The sequence below is a fragment of the Gigantopelta aegis genome, chromosome 3, assembly GCF_016097555.1.
Source record: "Gigantopelta aegis isolate Gae_Host chromosome 3, Gae_host_genome, whole genome shotgun sequence".
NCBI lineage: Eukaryota > Metazoa > Mollusca > Gastropoda > Neomphalida > Peltospiridae > Gigantopelta > Gigantopelta aegis.
Window position 1 is genome coordinate 87,865,978 of NC_054701.1, and position 17,130 is coordinate 87,883,107.

Below are 17,130 nucleotides of genomic sequence, written 5' to 3' on the forward strand. Positions count from 1 at the left end.
TACATACCGGTATTGTGGAATATTACCCATCGCCCCTAAAATTGTAATGGACATGGTTTATTACTGTAAATAGTTCTGTAAAACTATTGATTAAGTAGACTTTTCCATCTAAAACCACAGAACTGACCAATTTACGTAGTCCCAAAGAAAAGAAAATTATCACTTGGGTATCGTGGGTTTTTGCTCCAACGTAGCATATCAATAGGCCTTATAGTGTACATTTTTCCTTTGGATTATTTAACAGAGAAAAATACTATAACCCCATTTTGTTCCGTTAATGCAACTTGAAATATATTTAGTTAAATAGTTTATTATATTATTACGTCATTTATGCTGTTTTACAAGTCAGGTTGATCAAAGAGAAGCATCTTGTCGAAAATTACTGCTTTTGTTTACACTGTACATACAGGAAATGGTCAGGAGCTGACGTCACTTTGCCCCAAGCTATCCCACCAGACGTTACAAAAACGAAACAAAATGGCTGCCCCCAGTTAGCAGGAATAATCACGTTTTTTATCAACACTAAAATTACGCGTTTTTCATTTGCTAAAGTGTCGGTATGTGTTGGTGGTCCAGGTATGCATCTTTCCAACACATAAAGCTCTTGTTTGAGTTGACCCTACATTTAATAGGCAACTGTTTGAGAAAAGTAGGCAGCTGTATTCACCGAATGCAGACACATTTAAAACCATTGGCATAAATCACCACATCCCGCCTACTAATAAACACACTGATCATGGTCCTAGTGGATTTTTTAACTTTGGCTTATCAGTTTTATGCTCATCCACATTCACATTGTGAATATATACTAAACAACAAAATAAACTCGCATTTTAATTCAGTTTTCTTTCAACTTTAAAAAAAAAAAATTCACATTGAATTTCCATTAGATTTTGTTCCTATTAAAATGATCAATGTCTTGTGAACATTTTAAGTCCATTTTGACAGTCTATTTACCAAATAAATATATTGAGTTTCTTTTGTTGTGCAGTATATCATCACTTGCATGTATGCTGAGGGACTTTCTATGAAGGAAATGGTTTATTTAAAAACGCACTCAAAACATTTTATTTACGGTTATATGGCGTCAGACACATGGTTAAGGACCACACAGATATTGAGAGGAAACCCGCTGCCACCATGCAATGGACTACTCTTTCCGATTAGCAGCAAGGGCTCTTTTATATGACTTGCAATGAATTCCCTTACTCGGGCTACAGGTTTTAGAAGTGCTCATAAATTTAAAATCACCATTTAGGGCTAATTTGTATTTCTTGGCATTACAACAGACCTGCTTGAGTTGAGTCAAACAGGAATATGATGAACATGTTTAGACCTTGTGTCCATTGTGATTGGTTGGTTGTTCAAACAGAAGTTATTGGTTACATGTAAATGATGAATAAATAATACAAAAGAAATGCTGCTTTTTTCTCTCATTAATTATGTTTTGATCAATATGCTTTTTGTGTAGAATAAGGGTTTTGGTTTCTTGCACCATGAAACAGCCTTACAAACAGTGTTCAGTGCTCTGGGGCCCATTCCATGAAGTGATCTTAGCACCAACATCATCTTAGTGCACAAGGTAGCTATGCATTTACGGTGATCTTAGGGCCAAGATGGCTTTGTGGAACAGGGCCCTGGTAAACTAACCCTGATGCCCCAAATGCAGGAATCCCTTGGTTTAACCAAAAGCATGCCACGTTATGTCTGCATTTGTCCTGCCCTGGACGGAGGAGCCAGTGTAAGTCGACACCTGTGCCCATGACAGGCATATGCTACAACAGCTTGCTCTGAATGTGCATATTAAACACACTGACCTGACCTGACCTGACCTGACCTGTCTGCATTTGTCCTGCCCTGGACGGAGGAGCCAGTGTAAGTTGACACCTGTGTCCATGACAGGCATATGCTACAACAGCTTACTCTGAATGTGCATATTAAACACACTGACCTGACCTGACCTGACCTGACCTGTCTGCATTTGTCCTGCCCTGGACGGAGGAGCCAGTGTAAGTTGACACCTGTGTCCATGACAGGCATATGCTACAACAGCTTGCTCTGAATGTGCATATTAAACACACTGACCTGACCTGACCTGACCTGACCTGTCTGCATTTGTCCTGCCCTGGACGGAGGAGCCAGTGTAGGTCGACACCTGTGCCCATGACAGGCATATGCTACAACAGCTTGCTCTGAATGTGCATATTAAACACACTGACCTGACCTGACCTGACCTGACCTGTCTGCATTTGTCCTGCCCTGGACGGAGGAGCCGGTGTAGGTCGACACCTGTGTCCATGACAGGCATATGCTACAACAGCTTGCTCTGAATGTGCATATTAAACACACTGACCTGACCTGACCTGTCTGCATTTGTCCTGCCCTGGACGGAGGAGCCAGTGTAAGTCGACACCTGTGCCCATGACAGGCATATGCTACAACAGCTTGCTCTGAATGTGCATATTAAACACACTGACCTGACCTGACCTGACCTGACCTGTCTGCATTTGTCCTGCCCTGGACGGAGGAGCCGGTGTAGGTCGACACCTGTGTCCATGACAGGCATATGCTACAACAGCTTGCTCTGAATGTGCATATTAAACACACTGACCTGACCTGACCTGTCTGCATTTGTCCTGCCCTGGACGGAGGAGCCAGTGTAAGTCGACACCTGTGCCCATGACAGGCATATGCTACAACAGCTTGCTCTGAATGTGCATATTAAACACACTGACCTGACCTGACCTGACCTGACCTGTCTGCATTTGTCCTGCCCTGGACGGAGGAGCCAGTGTAGGTCGACACCTGTGTCCATGACAGGCATATGCTACAACAGCTTGCTCTGAATGTGCATATTAAACACACTGACCTGACCTGACCTGTCTGCATTTGTCCTGCCCTGGACGGAGGAGCCAGTGTAGGTCGACACCTGTGTCCATGACAGGCATATGCTACAACAGCTTGCTCTGAATGTGCATATTAAACACACTGACCTGACCTGACCTGACCTGACCTGACCTGTCTGCATTTGTCCTGCCCTGGACGGAGGAGCCAGTGTAGGTCGACACCTGTGTCCATGACAGGCATATGCTACAACAGCTTGCTCTGAATGTGCATATTAAACACACTGACCTGACCTGACCTGACCTGACCTGTCTGCATTTGTCCTGCCCTGGACGGAGGAGCCAGTGTAAGTCGACACCTGTGCCCATGACAGGCATATGCTACAACAGCTTGCTCTGAATGTGCATATTAAACACACTGACCTGACCTGACCTGACCTGACCTGTCTGCATTTGTCCTGCCCTGGATGGAGGAGCCAGTGTAAGTGGACACCTGTGTCCATGACAGGCATATGCTACAACAGCTTGCTCTGAATGTGCATATTAAACACACTGACCTGACCTGACCTGACCTGACCTGTCCTGCATTTGTCCCTGGACGGAGGAGCCAGTGTAAGTCGACACCTGTGCCCATGACAGGCATATGCTACAACAGCTTGCTCTGAATGTGCATATTAAACACACTGACCTGACCTGACCTGACCTGACCTGTCTGCATTTGTCCTGCCCTGGACGGAGGAGCCAGTGTAAGTCGACACCTGTGCCCATGACAGGCATATGCTACAACAGCTTGCTCTGAATGTGCATATTAAACACACTGACCTGACCTGACCTGACCTGTCTGCATTTGTCCTGCCCTGGACGGAGGAGCCAGTGTAGGTCGACACCTGTGTCCATGACAGGCATATGCTACAACAGCTTGCTCTGAATGTGCATATTAAACACACTGACCTGACCTGACCTGTCTGCATTTGTCCTGCCCTGGACGGAGGAGCCAGTGTAGGTCGACACCTGTGTCCATGACAGGCATATGCTACAACAGCTTGCTCTGAATGTGCATATTAAACACACTGACCTGTCTGCATTTGTCCTGCCCTGGACGGAGGAGCCAGTGTAGGTGGACACCTGTGTCCATGACAGGCATATGCTACAACAGCTTGCTCTGAATGTGCATATTAAACACACTGACCTGACCTGACCTGACCTGACCTGTCTGCATTTGTCCTGCCCTGGACGGAGGAGCCAGTGTAAGTCGACACCTGTGCCCATGACAGGCATATGCTACAACAGCTTGCTCTGAATGTGCATATTAAACACACTGACCTGACCTGACCTGACCTGACCTGTCTGCATTTGTCCTGCCCTGGACGGAGGAGCCAGTGTAAGTGGACACCTGTGTCCATGACAGGCATATGCTACAACAGTTTGCTCTGAATGTGCATATTAAACACACTGACCTGACCTGACCTGACCTGACCTGACCTGACCTGTCTGCATTTGTCCTGCCCTGGACGGAGGAGCCAGTGTAAGTCGACACCTGTGCCCATGACAGGCATATGCTACAACAGCTTGCTCTGAATGTGCATATTAAACACACTGACCTGACCTGACCTGTCTGCATTTGTCCTGCCCTGGACGGAGCAGCCAGTGTAAGTCGACACCTGTGCCCATGACAGGCATATGCTACAACAGCTTGCTCTGAATGTGCATATTAAACACACTGACCTGACCTGACCTGACCTGACCTGTCTGCATTTGTCCTGCCCTGGACGGAGGAGCCAGTGTAGGTCGACACCTGTGTCCATGACAGGCATATGCTACAACAGCTTGCTCTGAATGTGCATATTAAACACACTGACCTGACCTGACCTGACCTGTCTGCATTTGTCCTGCCCTGGACGGAGGAGCCAGTGTAAGTTGACACCTGTGTCCATGACAGGCATATGCTACAACAGCTTGCTCTGAATGTGCATATTAAACACACTGACCTGACCTGACCTGACCTGTCTGCATTTGTCCTGCCCTGGACGGAGGAGCCAGTGTAGGTCGACACCTGTGTCCATGACAGGCATATGCTACAACAGCTTGCTCTGAATGTGCATATTAAACACACTGACCTGACCTGACCTGACCTGACCTGACCTGACCTGTCTGCATTTGTCCTGCCCTGGACGGAGGAGCCGGTGTAGGTCGACACCTGTGTCCATGACAGGCATATGCTACAACAGCTTGCTCTGAATGTGCATATTAAACACACTGACCTGACCTGACCTGACCTGACCTGTCTGCATTTGTCCTGCCCTGGACGGAGGAGCCAGTGTAGGTCGACACCTGTGCCCATGACAGGCATATGCTACAACAGCTTGCTCTGAATGTGCATATTAAACACACTGACCTGACCTGACCTGACCTGACCTGACCTGACCTGTCTGCATTTGTCCTGCCCTGGACGGAGGAGCCGGTGTAGGTCGACACCTGTGTCCATGACAGGCATATGCTACAACAGCTTGCTCTGAATGTGCATATTAAACACACTGACCTGACCTGACCTGACCTGACCTGTCTGCATTTGTCCTGCCCTGGACGGAGGAGCCAGTGTAGGTCGACACCTGTGTCCATGACAGGCATATGCTACAACAGCTTGCTCTGAATGTGCATATTAAACACACTGACCTGACCTCACCTGTCTGCATTTGTCCTGCCCTGGACGGAGGAGCCAGTGTAGGTCGACACCTGTGTCCATGACAGGCATATGCTACAACAGCTTGCTCTGAATGTGCATATTAAACACACTGACCTGACCTCACCTGTCTGCATTCAGGGCATTTCACACCATGGGTTGGGTTTTTTTTTTAATGACTTGCTGTTGTGGAAACCTTATCAAATGTTTATCTCTAGTGCTCTACTTGAATTAGGCCTGAGGGCTTTTTTTTTTTAGGAAGCTTCCTATTGTAGTTATTGGGTCTCGAAATGGCAATTTATTATGCTACAAAATGTTTCACATTCAGCTGAATCAACAATATAGTTAAATGTATGTATTGAAAAGTATTTTCAAATGCAAATAGATTTTTTGATAATCATGTACAGAAATACAAAAAGAAAGTTAGTTTGTTTGGTTTAACAACACCACTAAAGCACATCGATTTATTAATAATCAGCTATTGGGTGTCAAACATTTGGTCATTCTGACATATTAAAAAGAAAACCTGCTACATTTTTCCATTGGTAACAAAAGATCTTTTATATGCACTATTCCACAGACAGGATAACACATACCATTGCCTTAGATATGCCAGTTGTGGTGAATTGGCTGTAATGGAAATACAAAAATAAATTGGTTATTCAAATGCAATTTCACTGAAAATTACCATGGTGATGAAATGACATTAAAACCATTACTGTCACTAATTTATTGAATACTGCTTAGTTTGCAGGTCTTTGTGATAATATGTGTTTATCACAAGTACATGTACTCTACTGGTTCAAAGTTCAAAACAAATATGCAAACACAAAATATTTTCTTAAATTTTATTAACAAATAATGGCTTCCACTTTTGACAATAGATTTTAAAGAAATTCAGTATTTTCTTAAAATACCCATGTAATATAATAAATATATATTACTGATACCCCAAAATGGCTTTTTAATAACACTAATACTGCATTTTAACCTATTCGTGTGGCATTTATGAAAGATAATGAATTATACAGGACAAGTTATGTTTTTACTGTTTTTTACTAATATAATTTACATTACAGAAAAAAAATAAAGTTGCAGCCTGTTTAATGAACTCCATTAGTATTAAGTGTGAAATACCATAATTTCCCCAAATGCTATGAAGAATGAAACAAATGTAATGTTTAATGATAGGGCTAGGTGTGATATCATATAGGGTTTACTTTCATGCTTATATTCACCTTAAGTTCAAACATCATGTTTTGGGCACATAACTCGGCTATCTTGGCCAGAACATGGATATATGGTAATTAGTGAGATAAGCTGGTGTAGTGGTCATACATTGTAAATGGTAAAAATGTGACAAGATGACGACTTCAACATAATTGTGAAAATCGTCCATAATGTTTACAAATGACCAATAAATAATTTCTTGAACAAGATTTGATTTTTTCCCCTTCATTACCACTATACATGTACAGGAACTGTTTCCATGAGTATATATTTACCAATCATGTATCACCCATTAGGACAGAAACCTCTGGCTCCGAGCTACATGTACGTCCTGCCCACACCTTCTGAAGTCAATGAATATATGAAAGTAATGTCAATTCAACCGAGACCGAGGAGCCGGAATAAGTCGACACATGCGCTACAACAGCTTGTTCTGAATGTGCACGTCAAGCCTTATGACCTGACCTAACCTTACCAAGAATGCTTGATTTGGTTAACCTATGTTGATACCAACACACTATAATAGTAGGAGGTTTTGGTCAGCCTGCTGAAACCACACATTGCTATGAATTTTGATCATGATTTTTTTTTTTTTTTTGATGACCAGATTAATGTCCCAATATACTATTTTCTCATTCTGTTTAATCATTCATACTGTACCCTTTCCAGTACATGCATTTTTGGGACATACGTCTCAACTAAAAATTCAAGAGTTTTTATGAAAGACATGATTCCTTGAATATTTTTTTTTTCTTCAAAATCTGTTCCTCAACCACTTAATGATATGTCTAATTATTGTTTAAATGAAAACTATGAGAAAAAATACTTATACACAACATCTAAGTCTGTTGTATTGCATACACATATTTCTGCAATAAACAAGTTACTTCTGTCGTCAACAATAACATACAGGGATGTGACTTTTTATATCTTTATCCAATTCCAGTGCTTTTTTTCTTTCTTTTTGTTATTAAAATAATTTTCTAAAAGTAGATTCATAAAAAATGCTAAAGAATGATCTGTACTTAGACATGTATAGTCTGGAGTTACCATCTTTTTAATTCACCTTTTATTATTTCACCTTTTATTATTATGTAGGTATTGTATCTAGGAACATACACATGGAAAGTGATTATGTGTTTTCATTCAGAATTGCATGTAGGTAGACATGGGCTATATGCTAGGATTGTAAATGATTTTAAATTACCTAGTTCTCACAACATAATATTCACTGGGACTCAAAAATTAACATTTCATCTCCATGCCATTAACAGAAATATTCAAGTATAAGTGAGATTAACAATTTTTTGTAAACCAAATTGAAACTCAAACCATACAATGCAGTTCATCTAAGTTCGTTAGATAACAATATTGTATTACCATTCAATAAACACAATATTGTATTACCATTCAATAAACACAATATTGTATTACCATTCAATAAACAAACATATTGCTTTGATTATAACAGTGAACACATTTATAAACATCTCATAATCTGTAACAGTTTTATAATTTTTAACAACATACCAGCATTCATGCATCTGATCCAAAAATAGATTTAATAAAATATTTCTACACAGAATTGTGTACATACTCATGTGTTATCGAATTACATGTATTTACATATTTATAAATAATATAAATAACTGAGATTCTTAATGGGATTTCTTATTCTTATTTTCTACACTAAGTTATTTAAATATTTTTGCACACATAAACCATACATATTTTCATAAATTATGCATAATCAATATTCAATAACTGATATATTTCCCATACTGGAAGCACCAACCCTGCAAACTACTTTCCAAAAACAATCATGAATTGAAAACTAATTTACAGAAATAAAATTGAAACTACATACATGTACTTTTGAAAATCAACAATGAATTTCAAACTGTCTTGCAAAAGAAACTATGAATTGCAAACTGTTCTAAAAACATCAATGAATTGCAAACTACCTTCCAAAAACATCAATTAATTGCAAACTACCTTCCAAAAACATTAATGAATTGCAAACTACCTTCCAAAAACATCAATGAATTGCAAACCACCTTCCAAAAACATCAATGAATTGCAAACTACCTTCCAAAAACAACAAAGAATAACGAACTATTTTCCAAAAGAAAATATAAATTGCAAACTCTTCCAAAAACAATCATGAATTGCAAATAATTTTCAAAAACTGTTAACTTGATGAATAAAAACACCCTTTAAAAAATAATAACCACTAATTTGAAATGCAAGCTAGACTTGTAGATATTCTTATGGATTACAAATGAGAGTAGTAGAATTGATATGAACATAAAAGAATATAACCCATTCTAGTAGAGCTGTGGACATTTGGGACTGAATTGTGTGGAAACCATTTGTCTGTTTGTGCTAACAGTACTATTTGACATTTCAATAAATGACTAGAAAAATAAATCCACCTATCCTACTCCCATGCAGATCCTATGACAGAAGTTTGAAGTCCAAACCATAAAACGGTTTGGATTGAAATACAGAGGAAAAAGCCACATGCATACATACACAAACAGAGTATATTAATTACAATATCCCATCTGTTGTTTTATCAAACCACTATTAAAAAAATCATTACATTATGTGTTAAATGTCATTTAAAAAGTGTAATTTTGCATCAGCAAAGTAATATCAATATTGTAGGAATAACAAGGGCTGAATTTATGCAGCCTGTTTTTCTTAAATGCATGTGTTTACACACACGTAAGACAAAAAGAGGATTTGTAATTTAGTCCTAAATTAAAACTGCACAAATATTATCGCATGGTAGTATTTGGTACATGATCCCCTGGTGGATGTAGTACATTATCTAGGTGGGATTCTGAAAACATTTTGGCTTAAAGAGTTCTGGGCCCTGTTCCATAACTGTACTAATACTTATATGTCCATGTTACAAAAAAACAAACACCCTTGTCTTTAGCACAGAAAAAAAGAGAGAATGTTTTATTATATAACATTTAGTGAAATATCTTAAAATGTCAGTGAAATAAAAGTGTTATCAGTCACTCAGTGATGGTAACACATTTTAGAGTGAAAATTTCACTATTTCACTCTAAAATGTGTTATCGTCACTTTAAAAAAGTCTTATCTTCACTGTAAGAAAGCCAGACTATTTTGCTGCTGGCATTTTAAAAATAAAGGTCAATTGACAAAAGTTATAAAATAAATAGTTTTTTGTCAAATATGATTTATATCTCATCAAGTGAAGTTTGCAATCATATCACACTCGTCGCACAAGCGCAACTCATGACATATGTTTGCAAACTTCACTCAATGAGATATAAATCATAGTTGACAAAAAACATGAAATATCCTCAATTTTACTGCACATTAGGTATGTACAATTACATGTAAGTTTACATAGAAGTCAAAATAAAAAGTGGTATAAATTTAAAACAGTTATAAAGATTCTATATTCAATCATTTATTTGTGTGCAACAAAATTTAAATTTTTGGTTTTAATATTACTCTATTTTCAATTATTTGATAGGTTTCAATATATAAATGGCATCAAATTTGTTTTTGAAAGTTCTGACAATTTAGATATTCACATACATGTATCAGCATGATTGACAAAAAATCAAAACCTATAATGATTATGAACACCAGTATATATACGGTACTCATCTTCGGATATCATAGGATTTGAAAATGTTTAGGGTAATGTTCAGATGATTACACTCAGAAATAAATTTCACATGACAAGATGTGAAACAAATTACATTTTCAAGTAAAGAATCATCTTTTAGACAATAACAAATATACAATATTGTAAGAGAACCAAATTCCTTTAACTGTATTTAAGACCCAATGTTTGTAAAGACTGAAGCATAACCGTTGTTTACTAGAGATTAACAGGTTAATGATGATCCTTGGTGAAAATAAACACCAATTAAAGTGTTAACGGTGTTCCATTGCAGCTCTCCACAAGCATTTAAACATGATATTCAGCTATGAATTTAAATATTGTTAGTTGTTTCAAACTGAACTGTGAAAACTAAAGCATTAACAGTATTTCATTGCATATCTCTTAAGAAAAAAATCCCTGTCCCGAGTCAGACCCCCGATCCTATCCGAGGCCGGACTCGGGATAGGCGTGTTCGAAACCCTAGTGGTATATGGACATGTTAAACCAGTTACTAAGACTAAGACTAAGACTTAAGGAATTCAAGATATTCTACTGTCAGGTTTAAATACTGTTAATTTTTTCAGGCTGAACTGTGAAAACATTAAAGCATTAACGATATTCCATCACAGATCTCTGAAGGAATCTATTATATTCCACTGTCAAACGTAACCCTTTCACCTGTATATTTCATCATGATACATGTCCCATTCATTCTGTTCAAGTTGTCTGATCCAGACTGATTCACAAGAGTTGAAATGTTTTGAATGCTGAAGAAATTTATTATATTCCCACTGTCACCTGTTTATTTCGTCATGATACATGACATGTACTATTCATTCTGTTTTAAATACTGTTTCATGTTTCAAGACAGGCCATTCCTGGTTTTAACAAATCCATTTCCTTGCTTCTGCCTAGTACTGTCACCAAGCTCCACAGTCGATGGGTTGTACAGTCCAAGCTTCAGGCCATTTTTGGCTCTGTTACGATTCACGTGTTTCACAGGGAACGGGAAAAACGGCTTATTTGACTTGACGGGGGACGATGTCATAACAGGGGTGGTGGGGCTGGTTGCTGCCGATGAAGCCGACGACGAAGAGCTGGTGTTGCGGTTGTTGTACTGCTTGCTGGCGATGTACACAAACTTGGTAACCATGTGAGACTCAGTCTGACTAGCATCTGCACTCGTTATTGTAGTCCACCTGGGACTGGGTCCACAGTCCGACTCGGAGCTCGTCCTCATTGAAATATCTGTGCAGATGTTTGACTGACACAGGGATTTCACCATTATGTGTTCCTGCCTTGGGATTTCCTCTGAAATCCCCACATGTGAATTCAGCATGGCAGAGTCGCTTTCCTCTAGGGATGGGAGTTTCTCTACTGATCCTGTTAGCAAAGTGGAGTTATTTTTGTCAAGTACTGCACTACAACCTGAAGTGGAATCCTCATTGTACGAGGAGTTGGAAGATGAACACAGATCAAGTCTGGACACAGCAGAATACTGAGATTTGTGTTCAACAGTGTTAAGTTCACAGCCAGCTCTATCTTGAGAACACACATTATTCCCACACAAATCACTTCTGTCCACTGTACCAACTAACACTGAATCTGTATTCTTGCTTTGCACTGAGGTTACCATTGTCGCCATATGCAATGAAGCATACATTTGCAGTCCATTTTCTTGTACACCCTGATATTTGACATCTGCCGAACTCTTTCTTTCCCTTGATTCTACATTTTCCTGTGACTCCTTTGTTCCTACAGTATCCTGTGATTCTCCAGATCTTAAGTTATCTTGTGGTTCACTGGACTTTAAATTATCCTGTGATTCTCCAGATCTTAAATTATCCTGTGATTCTCCAGATCTTAAATTATCCTGTGATTGAGTGGACCGTAAATTATCCTGTAATTGACTGGACCGTAAATTATCCTCTGATTGACAGGACCTTAATTTATCCTGTGATTCACTGGACCTTAAATTATCCTGTGATTCACTGGACCGTAAATTATCTTGTGATTCACTGGACCTTAAATTATCCTGCAGTTTTGTTGATCCCACACCATCTTGCACTTTCCCTGATGCTGAAGTATCCTGTGATTGTGTTGATCCTACATTATCCTGTGATTGTGTTGATCCTACATTATCCTGTGATTTTGTTGATCCTACATTATCCTGTGATTGTCCTGATTCTACTTCTTTAGATCCTGCAGTATCTTCGGACTTCCTCTTCTCCATCTCTACAGCTTGGGATGTGTTAACTGAAGTATTGCTTTTTTTAACAGATGATTTAGAATTATTGTCTTTCTCTTTGGTCAACTTTGCACTGGCTCTGTCTAGGGCCTGGAGATGCTTTGTGAAGTGTGTGTTCCTGGGAAACATGGACACGATCCTTGGGCCCTCAGCTATCAGCCTGTTACGACTTCCCATGCTGTTCTTCCCAACAAACAGATGATTCATGGCTAGTGGACTTTCGATCTTTGGTACAAGAGCTGTTGGCTTCGGTCTTTTAGTCATCGACCTGGCAGTGGCAGCTGAAAGAACAATTGAAAAAAAGATTACGGTTATAATAATTTCCATACAATAACATAAAAAGTATATATAATTTTAATTTAAGTGATATCACAGGATGACAGGATTGATGAAAATGGTGATTTTGTTCTAAACAGCTAAAATAAAGAAAAGTACTCCGTCCTCCTAACATAATTAATGATATCAGGGGATGGTACAGGTATAATTGATCCAAATGGTGTTCCTGTAATGAAAAGTACTCTCTCTTTTCCAACATAATTCATCTGATAATTTTTTTACTAAGGACCTGTCTTTGACAAAGTCCATTGACTTAAATGTTATGGCAACACCATACAGACTGCATAAGCAGTTCAAACTTTACTAAAGCCTGGACTTCAAATGTTGTATAATCACCAGCCAAAAGCCTGATACACATAAGTTACTCTTTTTTTTTTTGCTTTGTGGTTTCTATAGACCTTTTATTTTTATCAGAACACCTAAAACTAGACTTCATACAAAACATATTTACAAAGCGATTTTTTTTTTTAGGGTCAAACAATTCACTAACGCAATCATCTGAAGTGAACCAACCTAAGGGCAGAAATATAAGTGGGTTATGAAATTTTAATTTTTTTTAGGGTCAAACAATTCACCAACACAATCGTCTAAGTGAACAAACCTAAAAGTAGAAATAAAAGTGGATTATGCAAAAAAAACTGACATTTTAGGAGGCCCCCAACATCTTTCCATATAAAATGCCTGAATCAGTGCACACATGATTAAAAAAAGCCTGGCTACAGATTTCAGAAGCTATCTTCAGACTACGATATTATAAAACCGATGTAAGCTATGGCGTCACAACAACATATGTCAGAGCTTACAATGGACTTACGATATCGTAGCACTAAGATAGCTTCGAAAATCTGGGCTCTGGTACACAAATATTCCTTTCCTTTGCCATGTTTTATTTCACGACACACTCAACACATTTTATTTACGGTTATGTGGCATCAGACATATGGTTAAGGACCACACAGATTGAGAGAGGAAACCCGCTGTTGCCACTTCATGGAATACTCTTTTCGATTAGCAGCAAGGGATCTTTTATATGCACTATCCCACAGACAGGATAGCACATACCACTGCCTTTGATATAGCAGTGTTGGTGCACTGGCTGGAAAGAGCAATAGCCCAATGGGCTGGCCCACCGACGGCCACCATCCGAAGTGAACAAACCTGAAATGATGATGTGCGCCTGCGTCTGTCTCTGTCGCAGTTTCTCGTACTGTTTCTGCAGAGCGGTGATGTCAGTCGACATGCGCTCCATGTAGACAGCGGACTGACCCGACCCCAGATTGTCTGACGTCGATCCGTACACCCCCGGGCCTAACACTGAGATGTCTGCCACCGACCCCGAACCACCATCACTGTCGCCACCTGTTAAATAAAGAAAAGGAATATTTTGCTTATTAATGACAACTCATGTAAAATGTTTACTCTGTAACTGATCTTTCAGGTTATTTCATCCATCCATGTGTATTTCTGGGTGTTGTTCATTACATGGATAATATAAGTTGTAGTTCTAGCATCACTAGGGGTTTATGGATTTTTATACCCTCTGTATGCTCTTGTACCCGAGCCGAATTTATCTTGCCGACATGTTTAATTACAAGATTTTCTTCAAACACATCCAGGTGAATTAATAATGTTCAAAAAATTCAATAGCAATGTCATGTACCCAGTTTAGTGTTATTGTAAGGAGATGTAAAGTGACGTCATTGGAATACTGACATCATTCAAATTCAAAATTAGCTGTTCTTTTACAATGCTTCACCACATTAAAATGCTCGCTTTTGTTCAATTTCATTTTCCGAGTGGTTGGCAAATCATTTGACTGCCATGTTTTATTTACATTGGTAACGAACAAATTTTTGCATGGCGCATTAATACAATTAACAACAGTCCAATGTTACATGAAGGCGAGATAAAACTACTTTCCATATATTGTTTTGTTTTAAACAATATTTATTCTATCTTTTACACGGCAGTAGGGATTGGTCAATAAGCCTATATTAGGACTTTCTCCACAAATTTAGAACAGATACATTCATGTAAACCAGTTTACATGCAATAGTAGCATATACACATCTGACAGAAGTAGTAACAAATGTGAATAATTGAATATAAAGTAATCAGTTATAACACAGATTAAAGAGAAACGGGGAAAAAAGAAGCAGAGTGGAGGGAGAGACACGAAAGAGGAGAGAAAGAAAACAGGTTGACAGAGAAGTAGAGGGAGAAAATTAACAGCTATTAGTTTCAAAATGTTTACTAGTCCTAATCTGATTTTAAAATATCTATGTTTTCCTAGGCTGTTAACTGTAGGATCACCAAATAGTAAAATATTATAGCTGAGATTGGAGTATTTCAGTAAATGGGTGTTGCAATGCACACACTTATAGCTTCAGAGCATTATATCCTCATACGGGGCGAGTCGTAGCCCATTGGTACAACACTCGCTTGATGTACGGTCAGTAAGGGATTGATTTCCGTCAGTGGGCCTATTGCGCTATTTCTCGCTCCAGCCAGTGCATCACGACTGGTTCATCAAAGGCCATGGTATGTGCTATCCTGTCTATAGGATGGTGCATATAAAAGATACCTTGCTGCTAATCGAAAAGAGTAGCCCATGAAGTGGCGACAGCGGGTTTCCTATCTCGATATCTGTGTTTTCCTTAACCATATGTCTGACGCCATATAACCATCAATAAAATGTGTTGAGTGTGTCGTTAAATAAAACATTCCTTCCTTCCTTATATTCTCATACGTACATTGATACAGGATACTCATCAATATGAACCTAATCCTCAAGGTCAGTTTTCAACCTTTTTCACTTAATTAAATCTTCAAGGTTATTTTCAAATCTTATTAACTAATGTACACTGATATACATTTTATCTATAAATCGTAAAAATGTTACTCATTACTCCATGAACCAAACAGTAAAATCTTCAGTGATATTTCACAATATTATCCACCGACCATACTGCTCAGTTTATTTACAACACTATTCCTTCCTAGATACAGTTATAAAATCATTAAGCACATATGTAACAGGTTGTATATATCATTCAATTTGCATATCAAATTATTTGACAGGTGACAGAGCAAAAGATGATACACTGGTCGTTAATACAACCATGTGTCACTGTGACACTTGAGATGCGGAGATTTCATACTGATACTTATCACAGACATGATGAATTTCATTAACGTGTATACCACCAAATCAAATATCACAGATGACCACAGTAACATATGGTTAAAGTATATATGTAACATTTCAGTTAACATGAATATCAACCATAACCTTCAATATCTATATCAATCCCTCAACCATAACACTGAACATTTTTAGTACTAACAACAGTGGAAACCATTTATTATTATTTTAATAAAAATTATTATTAGTATCATCCTTTCTATTATATATGAGTGACTGTTCACTGAATACCATTTATTTTACAAGTTGTTTGAAAAAATATATCTAACTAATGAGTGAAAGTATGTTGGAGACATTTTGTTTAAAATAAATAGTTCTAACATAAAGAGAAATCAAACAGACATAAATGTTGAATCCTATTTCTTACAAACCCTCAAAAACTAGGTTTAAAATAAATATAAACTTGTTTTCCAACTAAAACTTATTAAGACACTTGTGCGAAAGTTAACTTATACATAACTTAGCAATTAGTTTCAGTTATTTGGGTGGTATGGTTGTCATGACAATGGAGCAACCAATAACAAGTCTCAAAAATTATCTCTTATATTTTTTTTGTTAATTAACCATTAAAGGCATACTGTCACAGATCACTGACCTATTTAATGGTCTAACAAAGTATTACCTGAACAAAAATAATTTGATTTGTCCCTAAATGTACTTTATTCAACCATCTTCATAACCACCATTAATGATATTTTGTAAAAATAACTGAAATATGGCAATGGTCCATAATTAAAAAAATAAAATTGCCGAGAGGGTTGACATGGATTTTACTGCATCATGGTTCAGTTAAGGTGATGCAATAGCTAGATTTGGTTTCCAAATATTAATGCAATTTTTAATTTATTATCCATTTTTAGAGAAATAAGGTCCTTAAATCCGTGACAGTATGCCTTTAAATAAATACTAATTTTTATCTACAATAAATAAAGC

General features: G+C 38.2%; 1 protein-coding gene and 2 long non-coding RNA genes across 4 annotated transcripts in view; all 3 read right to left on the bottom strand.

Annotated features, from left to right (window-relative positions):
- Window positions 1-3,536: 3,536 nt before the first annotated feature.
- LOC121366666 lies at window positions 3,537-4,606 on the bottom strand. 2 transcript variants are annotated; one of them, XR_005957199.1, is made up of 3 exons: window positions 4,445-4,606; window positions 3,800-4,310; window positions 3,537-3,680 (listed from the first exon to the last, which is right to left on the bottom strand). It is a non-coding gene; the product is annotated as an uncharacterized LOC121366666 (long non-coding RNA). The 2 variants fall into 2 exon arrangements; XR_005957197.1 differs by lacking the exon at window positions 3,537-3,680 and having other exon boundaries at window positions 3,761-3,804; window positions 3,919-4,310.
- A 1,751-nt stretch (window positions 4,607-6,357) lies between these two features.
- LOC121369264 lies at window positions 6,358-9,786 on the bottom strand. Its single transcript, XR_005957585.1, has 2 exons — window positions 8,842-9,786; window positions 6,358-8,810 (listed from the first exon to the last, which is right to left on the bottom strand). It is a non-coding gene; the product is annotated as an uncharacterized LOC121369264 (long non-coding RNA).
- Window positions 9,787-9,890: 104 nt separating this feature from the next.
- The window catches only part of LOC121369265 (TBC1 domain family member 30-like), a 64,251-nt gene continuing 57,011 nt past the window's right edge, over window positions 9,891-17,130 (bottom strand). Inside the window, exons 9-10 of the mRNA XM_041494227.1 lie at window positions 14,151-14,351; window positions 9,891-12,937 (exon numbers count right to left, since the gene is read on the bottom strand). Coding sequence (XP_041350161.1) covers window positions 11,271-12,937; window positions 14,151-14,351 — 1,868 coding nt within the window. The 3' untranslated portion in view covers window positions 9,891-11,270. The remainder of the gene's footprint in view (window positions 12,938-14,150; window positions 14,352-17,130) is intronic.